Source organism: Anguilla rostrata, chromosome 9 (assembly GCF_018555375.3).
Source record: "Anguilla rostrata isolate EN2019 chromosome 9, ASM1855537v3, whole genome shotgun sequence".
NCBI lineage: Eukaryota > Metazoa > Chordata > Actinopteri > Anguilliformes > Anguillidae > Anguilla > Anguilla rostrata.
Genome location: NC_057941.1, coordinates 24,615,518 through 24,639,780, shown reverse-complemented (window position 1 = coordinate 24,639,780; position 24,263 = coordinate 24,615,518). Strand labels below are relative to the sequence as shown.

The 24,263-nt window shown below is 40.3% G+C and overlaps 1 protein-coding gene across 5 annotated transcripts in view; it reads right to left on the bottom strand.

Annotated features, from left to right (window-relative positions):
- Positions 1-24,263, bottom strand: part of dyrk1aa (dual-specificity tyrosine-(Y)-phosphorylation regulated kinase 1A, a) — a 49,816-nt gene that overhangs the window by 3,992 nt on the left and 21,561 nt on the right. For 3 of the 5 annotated variants that reach the window (XM_064351222.1, XM_064351224.1, XM_064351225.1), the window contains 11 exons: positions 18,382-18,494; positions 16,598-16,667; positions 6,528-6,724; positions 5,684-5,803; positions 3,854-4,042; positions 3,147-3,294; positions 2,319-2,605; positions 1,626-1,772; positions 1,106-1,246; positions 310-613; positions 95-219 (listed from right to left, as the gene is read on the bottom strand). In XM_064351222.1, coding sequence (XP_064207292.1) covers positions 95-219; positions 310-613; positions 1,106-1,246; positions 1,626-1,772; positions 2,319-2,605; positions 3,147-3,294; positions 3,854-4,042; positions 5,684-5,803; positions 6,528-6,724; positions 16,598-16,607 — 1,668 coding nt within the window. In that variant the 5' untranslated portion in view covers positions 16,608-16,667; positions 18,382-18,494. The remainder of the gene's footprint in view (positions 1-94; positions 220-309; positions 614-1,105; positions 1,247-1,625; positions 1,773-2,318; positions 2,606-3,146; positions 3,295-3,853; positions 4,043-5,683; positions 5,804-6,527; positions 6,725-16,597; positions 16,668-18,381; positions 18,495-24,263) is intronic. The other 2 variants (XM_064351226.1, XM_064351227.1) reach the window with 2 other exon arrangements.

Here is a 24,263-nt window from a genome sequence, read left to right as displayed (position 1 = left end):
CCAGAAGGTCGCAGTTTGAAGCCCGTCTTCTGCTGTGTGACTGAACAATGTGAGGAGAGTAAGAGAGCGCAGGGCTAGGCCTGGCCCAGCTCACCTGTGCACACACGTTTTCGCAGTCCATGGCCTGCACCGCCGCACTGAAGTGCCCGCCGCTGTGCCTGTGCTGATGGGTCGGGTCGGACCTCGCTCGGCCGCTGGTGCTCGTCCCGGACGAACCCCCTGCGGACGCGGACACGGGCGTTAGCCGGGGCGTGCCGGCGGGAGGCCGGCGGCCTGGCGGGACCGGGCGGGGGGACCGGGCGGAGGTACCTGAGCTGGAGGACGTGCTGGACGTGGTTCCCGAGGACTGCGACTGCTCCAGTGCGGGGCTGGTGGACACGCTGCTGCTCGTGTTGGTCCCCTCGTCCGCCGTCTTCTTGAAGAAGCTGTGCTGCAGGGCGTAGTACGGCTGGATGCGGCCCTTGGGGTCGTAGTCCAGCATTCGTAAGATGAGGTCCTTGAACTTCAAGTAGTCGGGTACGGCGTGGCCCGATTCCCCAGCCCGTCGCCCCCCAGGGCCGCCTGACTCCACCCCCAGGATGGTGTGGAGCTTCCGGGAGCCCGGAGGCTTATACTGAGAGAATGAATGTGGGAAAGAGAGACAGAGAGAACCCAAGAGGTTGAGCCGAATGTAATGCCCGCCATGGCCTGGAGAACAGACCCCTTTACACACCGCATCCAAAATGAGAAAAACTTAAACAGAACGAGCCATATTATGCGGGGGGAAATTTAATTCTAATACAATGTCTCAGAGAGTCTTAAAGAAGCAATAACTTAATTTCCCAAAATGTCAAATCCCCGTTTCAGTAACTGTGCACCCTCCTTCTGTAAGAATAACACCAATGTTGTCTGCGTTGTGAGATTGGCAAACATATTGGCAGTGGGGAGGGGGTCTTTGAACATACAAAATTGTTCACGATCCTTCAAATTGTTTGATCAGTGCTATTGGACTGCTGTGTTCAATTCAAACCACAATATTTTGGGTCTTGGTCATTCAATTTATAGATGGTCATTACAATGGTGCACACACACACACACACATACACAAATTCACTTTCTGACCTACCCTTTTGCCATCTTTGGTCTTCTTTGCACTCCACGTGCTGTCAGACATTTTCTCAAAGAACTTCCTGGCTTTTGGCGCCTGATCCAGTATGTGACTGGGCGGGATACCAAGCACTTCAACTATTTTATTCATCTGATCCACCTGGCAGAGATCAGACAAACATTATGAATCACCATGCTCATTATGCAGTTCCATGTTGGTTTAACACAAAGCCCTGAGCGCTCTGAGAATGAAAGTAAAGGCATAAAATTTAATTTATTACATTTTTAAAATAAATAAATAGGCTCCCAAATGAAAATACAGAAAAGGTCACAGGAACAGCACAGCGTTTTTTTGTCTGAACTACAGCACCCTCTACTGTTCCAACTAAGTGATCCCATCTCACAGTGTAAATAACCCACACATGACCAGCAGTAGCCATGATGGGCTTCCCACGCATCACTGCTATCAAACAGCATCTTGCAAAGACTGCATTTTGCTGAACGCGCGTCTGCTTAATGCGTGAAGAGAAGCACGTTACCTCATTGGCTCCGCTGAACAGGGGCTCGCCGGTGTGCATCTCCACCAGAATGCAGCCCAGGGACCACATGTCGATGGCCAGGTCGTAAGGCATTCCCAGCAGCACTTCAGGGGAGCGGTAGAAGCGGCTCTGAATGTACTGGTATATCTGAGAGAGAAGGCGCCACTTCAGATATGGCCAAGTTCACCTCCCTTTACAGAGCTCTAAAGTCCAGGAGCTGCGTTTTCATATTTGGATTCAGCAGAGAGAGCTATACCTATATGCGCTGCTTCAATAGGCATATTGCTGATGGGGTACACATAACCTTTAGCTCCTGTTGTGCCATACTAAAAACAGAGGCCTGGAAAAGTTCAGAAAGCTGTCAGGTGCTAGCATCACGCACGAATATTACCCCAGCATGCGATACATACGAGTCTTAGCACTGATTCCCCTGTTCGGTCCACACAGGCCGGCACTGTGCATGCAGGTGGCATTATAAACACCAATGAGGTGAGGGTTTTCCCAAACAGAGGGTTTTTGCCTGGACGCTTAGTCGCATTTTGTAATCTTACCATCGCCAAAAAGGCTTAATACCACATTAATCTGCATGTGAGCAAATATCAATTTATTCTGTTCTACAATCAATGCATAACCGTTAAAAAGTGGCAGTCTTGAGAGTGGAGTAGAACACAGCCATTATAAAGGCACACGCACCCTTTGCCCCAGCTGGCAGGAGCTCCCGAAGTCGACGATCTTGATGGCGCTTCTCTTGGGGTTGCACAGGAGGATGTTCTCGGGCTTCAGGTCACAGTGGATGATGCTGAGCTCGGGCGTGGCCAGGAACAGCAGCGCCGTGCACATCTGCTGGGCGAACTTGCGCGTCAGGTTCAGCGACACGCCTCGGAAATTGGTATTCCGCAGCAGGTCGTACAGGTTGTACGACAGCATTTCGAACACTAGACAGAGGTGGTTCCGGAACATGAAGTGACGCTTCAAGTGAACTGCAGCAAAGTGAGAAAATAAGAAGAAAAAAAATCAAATTAAAAAAGGACTCTCTCAACTAAATTATTTTGCCTCAATATTTTGGGCGTGTTGGTTTTTTCAACACACATACATTCTCATCCTGCCCCATGTACCATCAGTGTTTCATAATTCAACAACTAATAAAGTTTGTTCAAACCACCACGTGAATAAACCATAATGCTCTGTTCGCAAATGGCAAAAACAAGCTGTTATTTGCCTTTCATGAGAATGAGCTTTTTTACATAAATGTTTTTACATAGACAACATAAAGAAGAAAATAATCATATTTATTAAAACAAAATATATCCATGTCAATCGAAGGCCTTTCTTCTTTATATGCATCGTGCACTGACTTTAACAATGCCCAGAGCTTAGCCATAACCATAACAGCAGGAGAAAGTTTCGATTTAAGTTGGGAAACGAATGTAAAGAGACTGAACTCATTTCTGCTTTGTCATTACAGAGCCCGTGTGTAAGGATGAGGAGGCACTGGGAGAGGCAGTGCAGGTTCATCATTACCTATGTAGTACTTCATCTCCGTGTCATGTTTGTTCATGAGCTCGAGGAGACGCACTTCAATCTGGGCTTGATTTAGAAAAGCCTTCTTGTTCTTGATGATCTTAATTGCCACCCACTCCTGCTCGACGCGGTCGTACGCTTTTACAACCTGCAGCAAGATGTAAAGAAAGGTCAAGGCGATCCCCGCCGGTGCGTGCACACAAGCACACGCGTGCACATACACAAACACAAGCATATGGACAGAGAGGACACAGGGACCAAGAGAAAGGAAACTTATTAACACCAAAGAGCTACCCAAGAGTTGAGAAGTGCCAAACTTGCATCAGTCAAGTGTCAGATCACTTGAAACCTCTCAGGTAATTTACCCCCTTCATTATTCTATTAAAACCAAATCTTTCAACATTTATTTGGGCTGCCAATTCCAATAAAGGACATAATACCACTGGTACACAGCCACCAACAATGCTTGCTTTCTGGTTATAGTTTTAGAAATGCAACTATAATTATGAGATGCATTTATCATGCTCAATGGAGGTTCTAAATAAAAAATTACTGAATGTGTTAACTGTTTCAATCATAATTAATATGACTAACATTTTTTGTCTGAAATCCTCTCTAAAAACGACTGAAAGAAACCAAACATTACTACACTCATATAAAAATTTCAATTTGTATAAAACGGTATTAAAAGTAAAAGGGAGTCTCACCTGTCCAAACGACCCTTTGCCTATTAAGGAATCAATTTCATAGCGGTCCATCCACTTCTCGCCATTTTTAACAATGTAGTCGTAGTTGTCGTCGTCGTAGCCATCGTTGTACACCTTCCTCTCTTTCTTGTGGCTCGAGTCATCGCCTTGGCCCTGTTGGTGTCTTCGTTTCTTTTTTGCATAGTATACCTGTTAAACAAAAACAGAAATTTATGTAAAAGAAAGTAAGTCTGTGTACAGCCTTCCATAGGCTTTTCGTTTGTCCTGTGAATGGTTCTGATGAAGACACAGGAGCCATCACACAACCTCCATTGCTCTTAAAAATAGTGGAGGTAGTGACAGGACTTACTGGCCACCAATATATACATAACTTTATACATACATAAATATATACATCCCCAACATATTAAACCTTATACTATACTTAGTTTAACAGGACATAAGCAGTTCTGTTCTGAGCATAAGTTTTCCAATTCCGTCCAATAAAGTTTTCAACATTAAATTATTAAAACTTCAGCTTTCTCCATTTATCTTACCGCTGCTGCCATATCCATCCAACAGCAGCAGGCATTCACACAAAATAACTACTGTTTTCCCAAAGTTAAAACTAAATGGGGGAAATGTACTGACCCCAATAAGGAATTATCTGCATGGGAATTCTCACCAATGAAAATGAAATCAGTGTTTTTTTGTCTCAGTTTAGACACGGGCTTTTCATTCAGAAGCTGTGGGCAAACAAAGTGAAGCAAACAGCAAACACTTGACTCAAAAAAAAAAAAACAAACAAAAAAATTCTTCTGTCAAATGCACTGATGTGCAGCAAAATGCTTCAATGGCATGACCAGTTTGAGGGATCAGCAAGGACACCAACGACCAAGTAAACTGATGAACAGTCTCCAAACAGTCGCACAAAAGCTCTAAATTGGCTATGCTCTCCCATTCAGAGCAATGGCAGAACTCAGTGAGGTGACCTCTTCAACAAAAGCATCGCATTCATTACAGGGCCAGCAGGGTGTGCTTGTTCATATACATTCTCTGAACAAACACAATGACAAAGTGTCCATCTTACTTTTCACATGAAACCATAATAAAAATGTATAGGAATTTTCAGGCTGCCACCCACAAGTCAAAAGATTAGATTACAGACATGGTTAACCAAATGATGCGCCATGCTGATCGGCAAGATAAAAAAGGGATTGTTCGGGTATATTAGGAATGCGACTGAATAAAATTGCCCTTCTAATCGGTCTGCTACGGTATATGGAATGCACCCTATCCAAATATTTAAATTTCATTGGTTTATTTGAAGCAAAACACACAAGCTGATTGGTTTGGCGCCTAGACTGCCATCCATGTTCTGGCTGCGTGTGCGAGCAGTTCAGTAATGAAAGGAGACAAAGAAAAGAGGAGAAAAGCAAATTCTGACTGTTTCTTCTAGTCCGCGTTATCACCCAAGAGATCACAGAATGTTCTAGGCACGAATATCACCTTGAAACAAAAGACTATTTTAGGTTTGTTTAAATAAGAAAAACATTTTGTAGTTGTAGAAATGTATTTAAGAAATTTGACTATTTTCTTTTACTTCCCAAAACTCACGAGGTGTCGATTTCGAATTCAAATCATCTTGAGGCTTTTTCGTGAGATTTCAGACCCGTTAATATGTCGCACGCAAAAACAAAAAAAAAAAGAGAAAAAAGGGGGGTGAAGACGAGCGTGTCCCTTTCTGCATTCCGAGCGTGTGAACCTGTGCTGACGCGACGGCGGCGGGCGCGGGCGTGAGGAGGCGCGGGCCGGCGGAGCGGCGGGGCGCTGATCCGCGGAGTCTCTTACCTCATTGATGTGTTTGTAGGTTTTGATCAGGTCAATGGAGAGCTTCCTCAAGGGAGCGGAGGCCGAGTCGCGAAAGGATTGGGGCATGCGCCTCTGTAACATGACAACATCAGGGGTCACCTTAAACAGACACAGAGAGAGTCTGACATTTAGCACAGCTCACAGTACACCGCGCTGCCATTTAGACATTCTCTCGCATTCGCCTCGCTTGTGTTTCAGCTGCTGAGACTGTTACAGCGCATGTCAAGTCTAATGCACCCTAAACTGAAACAAGAAAAAAACTATGAAAGGTTTTTACGTGGAAAAACTACAGTAAACAACAAAAAAACCTGCATTGGTAAATGAAAAGAATATTTTTAAAATTCTAATAAAACATGGGTAAACTAATCTCGAGCAAGAACATTGACCATTCTGGTAAAACCTGTGCATGAGAAATAAGCTCAAGGGCTTGTTCATCTGCGTTACAGATTATTTTGGTAACAGCTGCGACAGTCTACTGTAACCGACTCGAGTGGGGAAAGTGCGGCGTCTATTCTGGGGGCCGGGGCCGATCTGGCCGTGAGTCACACGCGGCCAGCGCACTGCGCCCGAGAGCGCTGCGCCCCAGAGCGCTGCGCCCCAGAGCCCTGCGCCCCAGAGCGCTGCGCCCCAGAGCGCTGCGCCCCAGAGCCCTGCGCCCCAGAGCCCTGCACCCCAGAGCGCTGTCAAGACGCACTTTAAGAAGTGTCCTTTCCAGGAACCGCCAGGGGGAGACGCGTGTCAAAAGGGGGCCGGCCCAAGCAGCTAAATCAGCCGTTGGCTCGAAGGGCTCCGGGACGGGGTTTCCGGACGGGCGCTCCCGTACCTGGTTGGCCACGGGCTGCTGCGCCTGTTCGCTGTACGGCAGCGCGGAGACCGACTGGTCCGTGCTCTGCTGGTGACGGTCACTGTACTGCTGCTGCGAGTGGGGCATCTGAGTGGCCATCTGGAGCCCAGCAGCATGGAAAGAAAACGAGGGTGCGAGCCGGACGGATGAAGGTTTGCATGCTGAAGTCTCTCCTCCTGGAACAGAAGGAAAAGAGCGTCAGTTCCTCCTGTACGACTCGGCCAGAACGTGAACACAGACGCTTCATGTTCACCCACCGCCCCTTCATACAGCTGCGTGCTTACTGAAGCAATTCAGGTTAAGTGCCTGTTTCTGCCTGGGAATCGAACCTGCAACCTGCTGCAAGCCCCGCTCCCTACTGAACCGCTAAACCACCCTGGCACATAGGAATACTGATAACAGGAAGACTTTTCGTTATGATAAAGCAACTAAAAGAAACCAATGTTACTGGGAACTGCCCACTAGTGTTGCTCAACACACATGGCAGTGTGGCCTGACGCAGCCTTCCCCACTCTTTACAGGCTGTATTTTGCAAGCCCACACTGGTTTCCCAGTAAGAATGTGATCAACACTTCATAAATGCCCATTTAGCCCAATGTAAAGGGAACCTGGGGGGACTGACTGACAGTTCGGAGGGAAAGAAAGTGAAGCTAACAGACTTGAACTTTGTGCGCATCATTCAGTGTAGCATAACATACTCTGCTAGGGCATAGAGATCGACGCTAGCTGCGATACCTAGTCTTATTTATGCAGGCCTCACAAAACTATAAAGAGAAATGGTCCAAAGCTTTCCCCAAAACAGAGTTCAGCCCACACAACTACTGTTCGCTGAAAAGTTAATCAGGCCCCAGCTGCAGCCCAGGAGTCACCCGAAACATCAAATTCCATTTAATCACATTGGAACCAACGTTCTACAATGTTCTGGACATCAATTGAGGTCTGGGGCATTTCTTAACGGGAGCCAGTTCGGCCAAGCCCCAGGTGACAGGTGACTTCCTCAGTCAGCTGACTCTAGGGTGAGAGTGGGGTCCTTTTTCAGGAGTGGAATTACCCAGGTCATGTGCTACTTAGCATGCTACATGACAACACCCCATGTCAGCATTCATAAAAAAAGGACTTCTTAATTTAATAGTATTTTTCATCATACCATTTGAACACTCTGAGGATAAACAAGGTAACTGAACTTGAGCAAAATATTGTTTCCCTCAGTTGGTATAAACTTACTAGAAAAGCACACTGAGCCCAACAGAAAACTGTCCAATAGTGCGCTTGAAAGGAGCAGACAAGGAAGTTTTACAGGAAAAACAGTGTGGGGCACACAAACACAAGCGCCTAGCCCACTACACGGTACCCCATTTACAAGTAAACGTACTTAACGTGATCATTAGGCCATTAACGGATTATTAAATTAACATGAACAATTGTTAGCTTTCTTCAGACATTAGCCATCAGACGTAAGTGTAGGACTAAGTTCCTGGCATCAACAGATAAAAGCAATTCGTAATTCATTCTTATTCATTGTATTTATAAAAAATAAAAGAAGTTTTCCTATATATGAACATCATACTCTTTTGGCAATAGGTTCCATAGGGTACAATGACATTGTGGCAAGTATAAAAAGAACAAAGCAAGGATAAATATCACATATGACCAGGGTTAATGGAATCACAACTGTTTCTGCCCAATTCTACAGGCAGAAGCTACCCCTCTGACATTTGCCAGCGGTCAAGCGGGATGACATCAGATCACAAATAGCTACACCTAGTGATGTCACAACATCATGTGGCCAACGGCACGACCTGCTGCAGCCCAACACTGTACCCTGGGTCTCCGGTTACAGCCAAAAGCAGAGGGGCCTGAAGGACACGGCGCACATCACAGTCATCACATGACGCTCCTGTCACAGTCTGCTTTTGGATACATTTGTTACGCAATACGCTACACAATGGACAGAGGGTCAGCAGTGAGCATCATATACCAGAGCAATTCAAATTAGGCTACCTTTGATTAATGAACAAAAAACACACTCACTTAAATGGAGGTAGGTGGGAATATAACATGAAGCAATATGTACAGATATGGTACAATGCTGGTATGGTGCACAGTTATTGTAATATGAAGAGGAAAATATACAAGTTCTTGAAAAGAAAAGGTGCTTGGGAGATTCAAGTTTGAGCGAGAGGAGGGGTGAGAACGGCAGCTGCCGGTGAATGCTGACAGTATACGCCAGCCTGTGAGACGGCTGCCTGGGCATCGACATCAACGCTACGGAGCCAAGTGCTGGCCTGACCCCGCCCCCATGCCCTCCCCGGCCCCTCCCACCTCCCTTTTCCCCAGCCGCGCAGTGCTGAGGGCTGGCAAAGTGCTGCGTCACTGCACAGAGTTCATCCCCAAAGCGGCCTCGCTCTCGCTCTCACGCAACAGCGGGAAGAGAGAGAGAGAGGCTTCTGAGGAGCGCCCCAGGCTGCTGCTGCTGCTGCCGCTCACGCACCAGGCAGTCGGACATCACCTTCCCCCAAAATCCCCGTAACGGCATCCTTCCTCGCAGCGCTTCAGATTAAAAATATCTAATCCCTGCCTGTGCGATTACTGCTCCGTAAAACCAGAGCCGGAGTCATGAAACTTTAAGCACTGCGCATTAACAAAATATATCCTGAATGGAAGATGGGAAAACGTCTAATCAAAGCCTAAAAGCAGATTAAATGGTCATATTTTCTACTGAATAGGCATTATGACTATGAAATGATACTTCCGGTAGGTAAGGACTGTTCAGCTGAAAACAAGTGGGATTCACATGGCTAAAAGTTACATTCTCAGAAAAGTGCTGAGACTTGGGTTTGATTTTAGTGACAGAACTTTGTACAACTAAGTAAACACAATGGAATCTGCAACAACTGTCAGGCATTTATAACTAGGGGTTCATTCACTTACCGTCCACTAAGAAATGTATGTAATAGGTCAATGTACCTAACAAATCAAAAAGATGTTTTCACTACCTGCATACAAACATGAATGCAGGCTGATATAGGCGAAGTAAAAAGTTGTGGACACTTAAGAATGTTACTGATTAAACCAAGAAGCAGTGAAAAGCTCTCAGATCAATTTGCAAATCTGCCAAACAATGCAAACTCATTTCTCCAAAATGTTTCAAAGTAAATTCCCTTATTATTGGAGCATATTTACATAAAAATTGAGAAACTGCTTTCTGTTGCACCTTTCGGTCAAGACCTAAATACTGAGTGGATGATTATCAACTGTGAATTTTAACCATCAGAGATTTAGATGTCATTGCAAACTGGATGAGTGTTATATGACAATTTTACATAATCACTGGCATAATTTCAACCATTATGCATGCTTTATCATGCAAAACGTAGAGATAGTCCTTACTTTTTGAGAAAGGCTGCTCCGGATATGACTGCTAACCAGCTAACATAGTGTTGCTTACCTTGAAAAGCCTCAATTAGCTGTAATGATATTTCAAGCAACTGCGATGGATTTGATAGCTATATTGAAGTAGAACTGGGGTAAAAGAGCAGAATTATTTTTCCTACATTTGTGTGTTGCCTATGATAGCCACTGCTAAGCAGCATAGGTTTGTGGCAGTAAAATAACAATCCTGAAATTTTCCATGATAAATAAGGTTGTAGTTAACTGTAGTTAAAAAACATTAGAACATTAGCATGTATACACCTTCCCTTTTGAATGATGTACCCTTGCATTACCTGATTATGAAGAAATAAGTCAAAGATTTCTTAATATATTTAGAGAAACTTAAAAATTGACATCAAAACAAAACAAAACAAACTAGCAAAAACCTGTCGATTAATCACACTACCATGATTACATAATACATTATTAATACCTCATACCAGGATATGAATCGCTCAAACACTGTGATATGATTTTCTTGGCCATGTCACCCCTAATGCAAACCAATATCTAATATAATACCGGGCAAAAGAAGCTGGAAACATTGATTACAATTGCTATAGCATCCACTGCCGGTAGGCATCCAAAGTGCAAAGTATGCTAGAATTTGGTAATTCCGTCTATCACAAATTTTGATCATCAGGACACTCCTTGGTTCCACACTGCGGAACAACAGAGGGTGCACAGGGCTCGTCTATTACACAATTTTAAAAAATCTGTTAACCAAGAGAATGAGTTTAAATCATGATTACCTGCTCTCAGCACTGGCATCAATCAGACCTGATAAATGAAAAGAATAGCTAAATAACACTGGCTTAAACTATACTCATGTGATGGATATTGGACAATACACACAGCAGAAGGCTATGCAAAATTTAAGGACCTATAGGCTTGACTCAATGTGCAGCCTAAAGCGCACGCTGTCATAGAGTTCAAAACATCATAATTGCAACGATTATCTGCTCTCAATTACACCTACATTCCTTCTGTAATCCAGTAATTTCACTTTATTTACAAAACTGAAAATGAAAGGCACGTACACATGGATTATATATATTTTCAAGGGCTGAAATTTCTTCAAATTTAAATAGATTAATTACATCCAAGTTATACAGTTCTCATTAGACAATAATTGATCCTTAATTTGAAACTGTACAGGACACAGTATCAAAAGACAGTTAACTAAGGGCAGAGCCTGTTCAGTTCTATGTCCTATATGAATCTGAGGAATAGATGTAGGAACAAGCAACAATGATAGCAGGTCAAGCAATAATCTGCTAACCCCAGTGAACAATTAAAAACCAGACAGTGTGATGCTTAATGTTGCAAACATTATGTAATGTACTGTTCACAAGATAATGAGTAATCACATACAAGATCCAAGGTGACGTCTTTAATACTAAGGACACTTCTACACACACAGGAGTTGACAAATCAGAAGTTGGGTTCCCAGGACTGCCAATCTGCTGTCCCAGACTAGCAATCTGTAACCCATTACAGCCTGAGGGACTATCAGTGCATTCTCCTGGCACTTAATGGACATAATTTTACACATAAAATATTTAACTGGCTGAGATGACCAGTCACTGACGTTGGATGAACTACAGTTGAGGAACAAAATGAAATGTTACTTAGCTAGTTCCCCAAACCCTTTCATATCATGCAACATAAGTATATGGAGGGCAAAGACCTGAGTCATACCAGGTTGCAGAGATCTAGGCAGAATGTAATGTTTGAAGAGTGATTGGGGGTGGAGCCAAATCATTAACTGCCCAGTAGGCTAGTACTGAGATTTCAAATGTGATGCAAACAGTAACAGGCAACCAATGAAGTGAGATGAGGAGGGCTGCAACACGAGCATGCTTGGAAAGATAGCTGACAAGTAGTTCTGCCTGAATTTAAGAAGGCAGAAGTCCCCGGCTGTGCACAGCATCGATAAGTATTTTGACAGGAAAGCAGAGCTCGGATTCTGAATTCCCCTTAATTTAACGTTAGATCAGGCATGCCTGCAGTATGTGCTACTCACCTGAACTCACAGGAATATCTTGGCAAATGCACACTTGATATGCAATGGGTGTTTCGCAGGATAATATAGCTAGCTAGCATTTTTAGAAACTAAATTAAATGTTACTTGGCTAGTTCTCCAAACCCTTACTTTCTTATATAACGTTATCTAGCCAACTTATTTAGCTTACAGTATCAGCCTACTCGCCCAATGACTGATAGAACCTGTGTGTGATAAACAAGTTGCCTTGCCACATATGTTCCTTTTAGCTGACAGCAATTCATGCAATTTCTGAGCCAGGTGACTTCACTTTTACTCTGGGAGATACCGCCGTTGTGCTTTGTGAACAGTGTATAAAGGGCAGAGCAGTAAGAAATTTTATTAAAATGCATTTTTTTATTTTAATGCAGTGTTCATAAAATAATTTGTACATATGTAAAGAAAGTAAGACCAAAGTTTGTGTCATTCTACTGTCAAAGTGAAAAGTTGTAAACCTTATTTTAACTCGTTACATTACCGATTACAAAACTGCATTCAAACGAGATGGTAAACCTAGGCCTCAACTTACTGTTGTCATTAAAGATCCCATGACTCGCATCATAAAATGTAGGGGTTTGATGATGCCCTGGCTAAATTCCGCAGAGGTAACATTAATGCAAGTTTCAGTTTATTTTACACAGAAAAAAATGCAGGGAAAAAATCACTGCGTCCTATGAATGCAAATATTCTATTTTTTTTTTTTTACAGATTACAATGCATAATGACCCAGACTTGAACCACAAAAAAATAATTACTTTCGTTTCCTTGACCCAATCGTCTTCTGAGGTCTTGACATTTGTGTTGTTCATTAATATTTACATAACCGTTGATAGTACTGTGAGATTCAAAGAGAAAGTGCTTAATTGAATGTAGTCAAAAACAAGATGTCATGGTCTAGCTAGGTTTCTCAACATGAATAAATTAAAACAGAAATCGTTTGTGTTTTTTTAAATATCATCAGCCTGTGGCAAAAATTTGCTTTGATCAGAACGTCAAAACATAATCGGACCTTATTTCCCACAATTTCATCCCGCTTCTGTTACAAGTGTCATAATAGAATTATGAACGACATACATTTATTGTGCAATTATTTTGAGTTGCCACATTACGACAAAAAAGTTATTTTTTATCTGAACGCAAGTGAACTTGGTGTAAAATTTTGAAATGTCTGAATCCCAACCTGGCTCCCTCAACCTGCCACCTAATCATCCCACAGTTTGGCTTTCCAATTATGTATTAACAAAACAGAACTATAGATGACAAAGTGTACCATGCCAAAAATTGGTGCAACGGTAGAAATTATCCGCAGAAGTTGCAGCCACAGTAAATTACCCGATCACTAGATTTAGGGTTTTCAGTCAGAAGGCAATGATAACTCTGGCCAAGAAAAGCCTCTGTCAAATGCCGAGGAGATATATAGGTATGCACCCATTTCATTCAGCATTGGAATTCTATTTTACACTGCTAATGTTTCTCAGCAAGAAAGATTCTCCTTGAGTGCTGAATAGCTGTGAAATAAACTACCAAGTTATGCACACCAAATGGCACTGACTACAAAACAATATACATTTTTAATTTGCAATTCAGCGAAAAATAATATAATATTAGAGAAAACAGAGTATTGAATGAATTACTAAATGAGAAGGCCAAGCCGATGCAAACAAAAAATGTAAGTAGGTGTGAATCGAAGGAAATTCCATGTTGCCACTCACAAGCCAAAATCAACACCTGCTACACGCAACTAGACAGTACATTTGTGCAGGCCTCTCCGTTTCAGCTCATCAAGGTACAGTAAATTAATTCACCAGGTAATTTTGAAATTTATTATGATTTTAAATACCTCATGGTGTAATTACTCATAAGAGCCCGATTCTCTAATTTAGACAAAGGAGCGATATGATTATTGTTGATAATGTGATGTTAAAATGTTTGTATTAAAATAGATCTGTTTACTGAAAACTTAAAACACAACTATGTATTTCACCAGCTTGAACTGGGACTTCCTCCTCCCCACTAGATATCCCAGTTTTATTAACTATGCATCAGGTAAATAATAATTAGAAGTGCTGGGTATTGGAAAAACTACAAACTTTCAAAAATACTTTAAAACTGATTAACAACCACAAAAACAAAAAGAAAAAAGAAAAGGGGACTCATCCAGGAAGGGTACAGTGTTTAATTTACTTGCTAATTATATGGTTCATCCCCAACTGCATTTTATTATAGGGGATTTGAGAAATGAGGGCAACCATTAGTTAAAACCACACTTTAAAAATTACCTTTTGGATGAAATCACTGAAATCCAGGTTTCATTAAGTACTTTTCTTGACTGATTCAACTGAACAGTAAAAGCAAGCCTTTGGCTCAGCAATCGAAGCTTCTCAGTTCTATTTTGAAATCTCGGTCTGTCTGCAGTGAGTGGGAATTCTGCAGATCATTAAGTACTCATTTATCAACGTCTCTCACCAGGCAACACAATGCAGCAGAATCACACAGAGTAACCACCCTTCTGAACCCCAGCAACAGCACCTAATTAGCATAGCCTACCACCAGGAAGATACAGTGTGATTGGGCGAGCCTGTCAATGCACAAGCCAATCAGAAGGCAGTATGCAAATAACCTACTTTTGTTGCCAGGGCAGAGCTGCCATCTATTGTCCAATAGGAAAACAAGTAATAAACAAGAAATGAAATTGCACTTTGTCACATTTCCAAGCTGGGTTTAACACTTTAGTCCCTGGAAGTAAATTAGTGGAACAGTTCAGAACCTGGATTCAGCTGGTCTAGGAACAGAATTCAAACATCTCGCCTAAGATGATGATGGAGAAAAAAAATATTACAGCAGCAAAGAAACGAATGACCTATATTTTGGTACATTTATAGTTCAGGAGTCCTTTTTTGCACAGTATTAAAAGTTAAACTTGACCAAAGGAATAGAAATATAATAAAGATTAAAACCAAAGATTTTACGTGCTTCCCAATGGAGCACACTTTTGGACACAGCAATTAAAAAATAAAATAAACAGCAATATGATGGAAATATGAGCTTTACATTTTATAGATTTAAGAGTGTAAATGCTGACCTTAAGTAATACTGTTAATATTGAATGAAAACACAAATGAGAATAGATTTGTATTCACTAACAGAATACAACACACAGAATCTGCCAAAAGCAACAAAGTTTCACTTCAGGTGGACACATTTAATCTAAAGGAGTTCACAATTATATTTCATGGAAATATTCCAGAAAGTTGATCAATGTTTCAGATTTTTTTACACTCCAGTTAGGCTTTCAGTTAACACTAAATTGTACATTCTATTTAGCAAATAATGTACAAATAAAAAACTGAAAATGATCTAGCTGATAATATGCCTATGAAATAAATCAAATTTCAAACAACAGTTTTTTTTTCTTTTTTCTTTTTTTTTTTAACAAATCAAAGCTTTTACTTTCCTATACACCATCACTGCACTGAATATTTACAGTAGTTTCTGTGACTCAAACTTAATACTCTCTCAGCAAAAAGACATTAATGCACAATTTAAAGCTTGCTTGGTTGATTCTACTAGACAGCATGAGTATGCTGTTGGGAAATCCAACAGGGCTGAGGCAGCACATTTACAATTGCTTTTACAGTAAACTGGCATTCCAATTTCCTTCTGACAGGCAGGTGTAATCTAGCAAAAAAAGCATTTAGAAAAGTAGCAAAAGTGGAAACTTGTCTTCTTAACTCTCATAACAGGGCTCGGACTCTTGGTAAAACAGAGAAGTGGGGTCACCCTTTAATGGAGGTGGATATCCTAATAACTGAATTCAGCAAAACCTCAAATGCAGAAATGGCATTGCAAATAAACTTATACACAGGAAAAACAGCCAGAAGCTTCCAGATGAATTTTGAAATTGGCTTTAGTATCAACCATGTGAAGGGATATTTTAGGCAGCAACTTCAGGTAACTTGACAAGCCCGATGTCCATTCTCTGCATGCCTACGGACTTATGCAACACTTCTAGTGTACTCATTTGGCATGAGAGCCTGTTCATGGCACTGCACTGTCAGTGGACTCCAAAGCTACTTTTAATTTGCTGCAGACATACTGGATATGTTACACAACTCATATGGGAAGACTGAAATCTATCTCCCCAATCTCTATCCTATGTGACCCATGGTTATAAAAGTAATGTCCATTAAGGGTAAAGAATACTTTAGATTGCTGGGCCATTAATCATTGAGAAGGTGAGAAGGGCACGGGACACAGCACGACCAATCATTCAAAGTGGAATAGAGGCTGCTATGGCTTTTATATTATATCAATATAACGAAAAATGACGGTTGTATTCAAAATATACTGATCACGTTTTAAGCTCTCTCTGAGAAAGCACTGGTCATCTAACCACGAGAAGTCTCACAGCTCACCACATTGGGGTCAAAAACTTAAATTTTACTTGAGTGTTCTTTCTTCTCATGGGCATAGTTGTGGAATATGCATGAGCAAAATATCGTCTCTTTACAACTGACAAGAGGTTTGGAGGTTTTCCTCCAAAGACATTAAGATAAAGGAAATAGCAGCTAACCTGTATGCATCGTCTCCTGTTAAATCTCATATCATCCTGGGAGGAGAGTCCAGCAGCAAACCACAACCCACTACAAAGAATGAAAACAGACCATTATAATCATGCAAGTCAGGAAGATGATACCACGATTATCTTAGGACACATTTCATAATGTCCTGCTTTATGCCCCTGACTTAGTCATATCACAAGCCAGACCCAAGAAATTGTTTTATCGTTAGTCAGGTAAACTGCCCTGACTTGTCCCGTCTATTGTATTGCTTCTGACACTACATGGCAATAAATAAAACTTAAAACATAATTATATGTAATATTATATGTACTGTTATTTAGTAGTAGTCATTTATCTCCATATTGTAAATACAAAAGTGCTGTTTAAAGAGGTGTATCTTCGGAAAATTTCAAAAGGCAACCCGAGATCAGGAAGTTCTATTGTTGGTGGCCAGGTATTCCTATCACTGGTGAAACTGAATATTCTTAATACTCTGATTTCAGGGTTACAGTAATGTTATCACTGTAAGCATGGAAGCATGGACCTCCCTTACAGACATTTAGCGCATTAGCGTGCTACAGTTTGTAGTCCTAAAACCAGTGAGTGAGTCAGCATTTTTGGCCAGGGGTTCCCGCAGCAGATTTCCAATTCTTTTTTCTTTTGATTTCTGCAGAAAATATGGTCTGCGGTTAACATGAGCTTAAGCGTTTCGTGTTTTGTTCTGACATAAATTACACCGGGTGCATAAATTGCAACCGAGAATTTCGAAGTTGTTACATGCTTTAAAAAAGTAAGTTGCTATACTAAAACTACAAACATGGTCGCATTCGACGTAGCACCACTCAAGTTTCGTACTAATCCGTCCGCACAGGACAACTGTAGTAGTTTCAATAAAGTAAATTGTTAACAACTTGCTTCTTTAAAGCATGTAACATCTTAGAAATTATTATTAAAGGGTGAAATTTATGATGTAGAACAAAATCTCTGAAACTCTCTCAAGCCATAGACCTTATTTTCTGCAGAAATCGAAATCCCTATTAAAAAAAGCACTGGAAATCAGTCGAGGGAACCCATGGCAGAAGAAACTTCCAGGCTGGCCTAAAAGAAGACATGATCACTGTAACACCCTATCATGGTGTGAGTAAAGAGGTTTCAATGAAGAGTTCTTCTCCATAGCATTGACTGGACTGGGGTTATTTTTTAATCAAGTTGTTTGCTGACATGATGTACGATTTCTGTAATTTCACGTCAATTTAGTTTATAAATGCCAAAATTGGCATGATTTCTCAAAAAGACAAGAAAACAATTGGATACAAATGGATTAGTATTTCAATGAAACGTTTTCATTTAGGCTACATTATGCTGTTTTAGTGAATTTAGTAATTTAAGTTGAACTTCTAAAACTTTTGAATGCTTGCTGAATCCCACAGCTAGAATGTAACAGAGTTGCCCACAATGAATAGCCTATATTTATCCCGGGCTTTATTGGCATCCAGAGCAATATCTGCTCAGAAAGAGACCTCATAAAAATAATAATTTACAAGAAAACATGGAATTCCATAAAATCAAAACCTATCAAGAAGACTTTGTTGCCTGCAGATTCTTAGTAAAACGTTTATCCTGGTTTTACATTAAGGAAGTGGTTCCATCTGTGAACAAATTAACCCTTCAATTTTAAGTAACATAAATTGAAAGAATAATTATTGTTCTGACCTACTGATGTTCGAGATTTGAATTAAAGAACACTACATTTCCATCAAAGATCTAAATATTACATTTAATACGCAAAACATACCTAAGCCAACTTGCAAGTGGTTTCCGGGTGAAAATACCCCTTCCTTTACAACAGAGTCTCTCACTGTTGGGTGCTCTAGTTTGTCTATAGCCAGCACAATCATTGGTGTGGATCTGCAAAGAAATGACATACCATTCAATTAAGTCAACAAATTCAAAACCATTTAAATCATTACTCAAGACCAACAATGGCCATACAAAGACAAAAATGGACACACATATAGGTGAGGGAGGGGACAAAATAATTTTTTCCTCTCCCACAACCCCACAATCTTTCCACAAATCGCTCAAATTTTAACTTCATAGCAACTTCACACTCAGTAGTTTAATATGCATTTGTTAAAATTATGCAATTTTCTTGCAAATAGCCTATCTTTTTAAAAAATCAATGAACTTTGCATTATATAAATGTTATAAAATATATATGTGGCATTTACATGAAGTGCAACAATCATAGAAGTATTTGCCATTACCAACATTTAACCAACACAGAGGCTGAAGGTCAGAGGGCGTCGTAATGCAGTTTCCCGGAAACACTTCTTAATAAAGTTGCTGAATGCAGAAATTAATTGGTTATTGCAAAAAAAACGATCTGGGGAGGGGTCATACTGGTTTTACATTCGAGATGTCACAAGAGCTGATACTAAGTTGTTGCCAAAATTCAGAAAACATAACAATACTTGTTTTTCTACAGTATCAGGGGTACCCCGTTCCCGTCTGACTGACAACAAACAGATAAGAGATATAGGAAAGTTGAGAAACTTGGAAACACCTAAAATGAGAGAATAACAATAAGTAAAAATGGTGAACATAAGTAGGCAGGGCAACCAAAAATGTTATTTCTGAAAATCAACATAAATATTGTGATTAAAATATCAGTTTAACATTAACATATTGTGGACAAAAGTCCATATGTGAAATTTTTATGTGATAGACTACTGACTTTTTTGTGACTTTCAAACTCACATTTTCCCAACATTCTATCAGTGATAAGAGTAGGACCCCAATGGGACTGAAAACAGACATATCACCGAGTGTTCCTACATTTATGGGGTCGCTTGGCCTGATTGACGTCAACGATGATTCAGGAATATACAACCTTTTAAAGCTTTAATTCAGTATTCTACTGGGGCTTTCACAGTTTATTGAGGGTGTGACAAAACTTTTTCGCGCTACTAACCAACATTGGCTTGTGCTAGCAATATCATACTAGCTCCATATGGTGTTCAAGAAAGGCAAACAACACACAAGCACTTCTTGCAAGTTATTATCACCACTACAGTTAAGTAAAAAAAAAGGTCAACAGTTTTCTGTGAGAAATGTATTGTCAAGCTCGCATGCGCACACTACTGGCTACACATAGCCTATTACTGAATTCAAGCACACAACTGTTTACTTGATTAATGGTCAGTTCCTGAAACAGATACTCTAAAGTTGCCGTTTAAGGTTAACGTTTGAATACTTAAAGGCTACATGTCACTATTCTCGTTTTTTTTTTTTTTTTTTGTTAATGTTCATAAATATCTTTTTTTTTTTTTTTTTTAAATGGAATATATGCTGAAGTCCATGGGATTTCTTGCCCTTCTTTAACTGCGATATCAAGAATCATGGAATTTCACTGGTACTGGCGTCGGCTACCAAAATTCTGGTATATTGACATCTCTATTTTTAGATCTGTACAAACCCTGTGCACTTTAGTATTGATGAGTGGTGAGGATGTGGACCATTTTAATTGGCACTAAATATTTACAGCACAGCAAGAATTATGGTTTATAAATGTAAACAAGCAAAAGATTTGTGGGACAAAATTTGAATTTACATTCAACTTTATATTGTTTGCATGAAAAACATGCACTGGGGTCCCAATAGCAAAATGAAACCAGGTTTCAGTCCAGAGCAATTTTTCAGGACAAAACTGCACAGAAAACAGCAACTCGTAACAAAACTGGAACTGTGCAATAGGCTCGGCAATTTCAGCAATTATTATATTTTTTTACTAATAATGGCAGAGCATTTGCCATGATTTTTGGCTCCCCCCTCAGTATTTTGTGATTCATAAAGTTTGTTTACGTTTAAGGTCAAGTAACAATTATGCTCATCTTTGTGTAAGTATTATGGTTGCTTCAGCAACACACAACCTGTTGTCTAGCATATTTAATCTCATTTTCTTTCTGCTAAATTTCTGCACACTACTCTTCCTACAGATTTTAAGCTAGATGTACCATTCCAATTTATTCCATTAGTATTCACCATGGCTTAGAACATTGTGCTTGCATAAAGCTTTCAAATGTCAATATAGTGGTGCTATACAGTAAGGCGATTTAAGGTGAAAACTTTGAAAGCTCGTGCCTATCACCCCATCAGACCTAGAGTCCTGAAATTTGGTCCCTCTTCTCACAAGGAACAAAACAAGAACCCACTAGATACGCCTGTTTGGAAGTGGTAAAACAGGACAATTTGTGACAGTGTGCCACTATTTGAATCCCATTAGGTTGTAATGATCATAAGGTTACACTGGTAAAGTTTCAAGATGCTACAGCTCTCCAACTTTTAACAGCTAAACAACTGCTGAAGCAAACACACTGAAGTTTATTCATACTTCATACATTCAACTTTTCACTCTAGTTCTTATTGTGCAATTCTCAGACATTCGAGAGTTCCAAAGATAAGTAATCACACAAATTCATATATTTCACTTACAGGGTCAAAGGAGCAGTGCAAAACAACATCTGAAAATCATGAAACATACTTTATATATGCCTTCACTGCAATCTTTTAAAAATCAAAGATTTCGTCCCTCCCTCCCATGCAGTAACACACATACATAAATGCACATTACACATATACATACATATAACACTACATGGCCAAAAGTATGTGAACACCCCTTCTAATTAGAGGATTTGGCTACTTCACCCACACCTTTTGCTAAGATGAGCACAAAAAACAAGCATACAGCCATGCAACCTCCATAGACAAATATTAGCCCCTTTTCAGCCCCTATGAAGTGCCGGTTTGGAGGCATTTGCTTGAATGTGAGCAGATAAGATATTTCTGGACACTACTATCAGCAGTTACAAGATCACTGAAGACAAGGGAGAAAAGGTACCTGTGGTAGCCACACATGCCCAAACCATAACACCCCTACCACCGTGTTTTTTTTTTTGTTTTTACAGATGGGGGGTGCTTTGGATCTTGGGGAGTTCCTTTTGGTCTCCACATTTCACCCTTGCCACCTCAGGAGTTGGACCTATTCCTATGCAAGTTGGTTAAGACATATCAAGGCAAGATGTTCCTTTTGGGGGATTGTTACCATAAAGTTTTTAACAGTGACAAATAATCTTTCATTTATTATCACACACATGAACACTATATCCTTCTGCACTGCTTAATAGACAGTTAAAATGTTCTCTGAGTGGTGTAGAATAGGTTGCCTTTTCATCTAAATTTAACAGCAATCTGAACAAATACTATATTGTGTTTTCACATTGTAGTAGATATTTTGATCTAATGTTCAATCTGGCCTAGTCATTTTGATCTGAAATGAATTGAACATAAGTTTTCTCTTCAGAATATGTAACATAAGGCAACTAGTCCCCAAATCAAACAGGAACTAAAGATGGCTGTAGTACAGGCCAGGCTGAGCATCAAAACCAAAAATGCAAAGTGTCAGATGATGTCTGCCTGTCATCAAATTTGCAACCAAGTACTAGATATGATTACTTAAATTAAGATTATTAATTTTTCCAATTACTGTTGGTCCCCTAAAATAGGGGGATTATGTATAAACAAGCATGAAACCGTCCAGACCCATGGCACACCTGTACAAAGTGTCATGAGTAAAACCTGGCTAACTATATAGCTAGCTGGCTATGGCATGTCCTCACCTCTGTACTGTTATTTGTTGTCCTCCGTGTGTCCATACATCTGTATCGGTGGTACGCGCTAACTAGGTTAACTAAAGTAGGCGAAACGCCATGTTAGGGTTAGCTAAAGTAACGTTACGCGATAAAGCTGTGCTTAAAAATCTTGTGCCGTTCGAAGTGGTGATTTTAGGAGATGCACCTGTGCATGCGTCCTACTAAACGAAGCACCACCTGCGCACATGCGTCCCACGAAACATCCCTCTCAGGTCGTCCGTGAGTGAGTGAGTCATTTGCTTGAAAGTGAGCAGATAAGATATTTCTGGACACTACTATCAGCAGTTACAAGATCACTGAAGACAAGGGAGAAAAAGTACCTGTGGTAGCCACACATGCCCAAACCATAACACCTCTACCATTTTTTTTCTTTTTTTTTTGTTTTTACAGATGGGGGTGGAAAAAGTGCTATAATTCCTATAGAGATCACCTGATATGGACATAAATACCCGCAAATTAATGAAGATGAATGCATTACACTATGATATTTACAAACAAGGAATAGGCTACTCTTAGTTTATAAGTAAAGCCATAGTAATGCTGTGGCTTTACTTATAAAATAAATGTATTCTTTTTCAACCTTTAATTTATTTTTGAAATATATAAATATATATATATCTCTTATCACAATAAACTAAGTAGCTAAGCAACATTTTGAGAGACAGGCTGTGTTTAATTATGCTCTGACAAAAAGTAATTTTTTCCTTACCCTCTTAAAGCCTGTATTCTGTTACATAATATAACTCATACTCTAAATGTTTCATGAAATACTGTATGCCCATGAACACATGATCTATGCTCTAAAGCTGAAGGGAACATCAACAAATGCTAAGCTACAGCTTCTGTATCAATGATGGCCAAACTAAATACCCTTGTGGTCAGCACCTTCAAAAGAAATACACGTTGCAGTGCACTGCAGATACGGTAGTACACTCTAGATCATGTTTTCTTTAATCCATACTGTTATTTCAACATTTCTGAAAAACTCATTTTGCAGAAAAAACTAGTAGAAAACCATCTTCGTACTTGAAAATTTATTTCTGTATTCCACTCTGGCCCTGCTCCAAACGTGATGTCAGACTACCTCACCGGAGGTCCTACTATTGTCACATAAATGTCAATGTCAAGATATCCAGCAAGAAAATTGTTGCCATTCACAAATTCTTCCGCTTGCTTTAATATGATGGAACACTGCCAGCACCTGATTGGTTAAATGCACTGCGGTCTTTGGTTTCAAACCGGAACAACATGGTGGCTATAAAATCTCAAATTCCACCTAAACGGTCCACTGAAATATATTTTTCGGAAAACATTTCAGGCGAGAAATATGTAATGTAATTGCTGAATCCTGATTCATATTTGATCGGCAAAGCGTAATTTGACAGTTCGGTTTCCCGAGCTGTGCTAAACAAATTACATAAAGAATTTATGCAAATGAGATTGACACACCTCTTCCACCCACCTCAGGAAGCATTTTTCAAAATTGTGTAGTAGGCGGAGCCAGGCTGAAACGGAGTGGAATTATTCTTTAAAGGTCTCTAAATACAGCCAAACTGAGCTCAGAAGTGCCATTCCATTTTGCTATGAAGACAGTCTGGATCAAGCTTTCCCAATTGTATATCGTAATCTTGGTGAACCATAGGTGAACATCCCGTCCACACCAAGCTACTCAGAGTAGGAGGATGTGAACAATATAATTTGAGCTTCTCTGTGAAGTATAAAAATGTATAGCCAGCGGTCACAATTCACAATACAAGGCTGAAGGAAAGCAAAATAATATATTCTAAAAACCCACCCACCCAAACACAGATGTTTGATAGAAACACAGGCAGCAACTGTGTATTTACATCCAAGGAATTCATGATATAAACATGGTAAATTTATAACCAAAAACCAGATTTACTACAGCTCCTTACCCGACTGCAACAATTTATGAAAAGCACCAATACCACTTTGCCTTCTC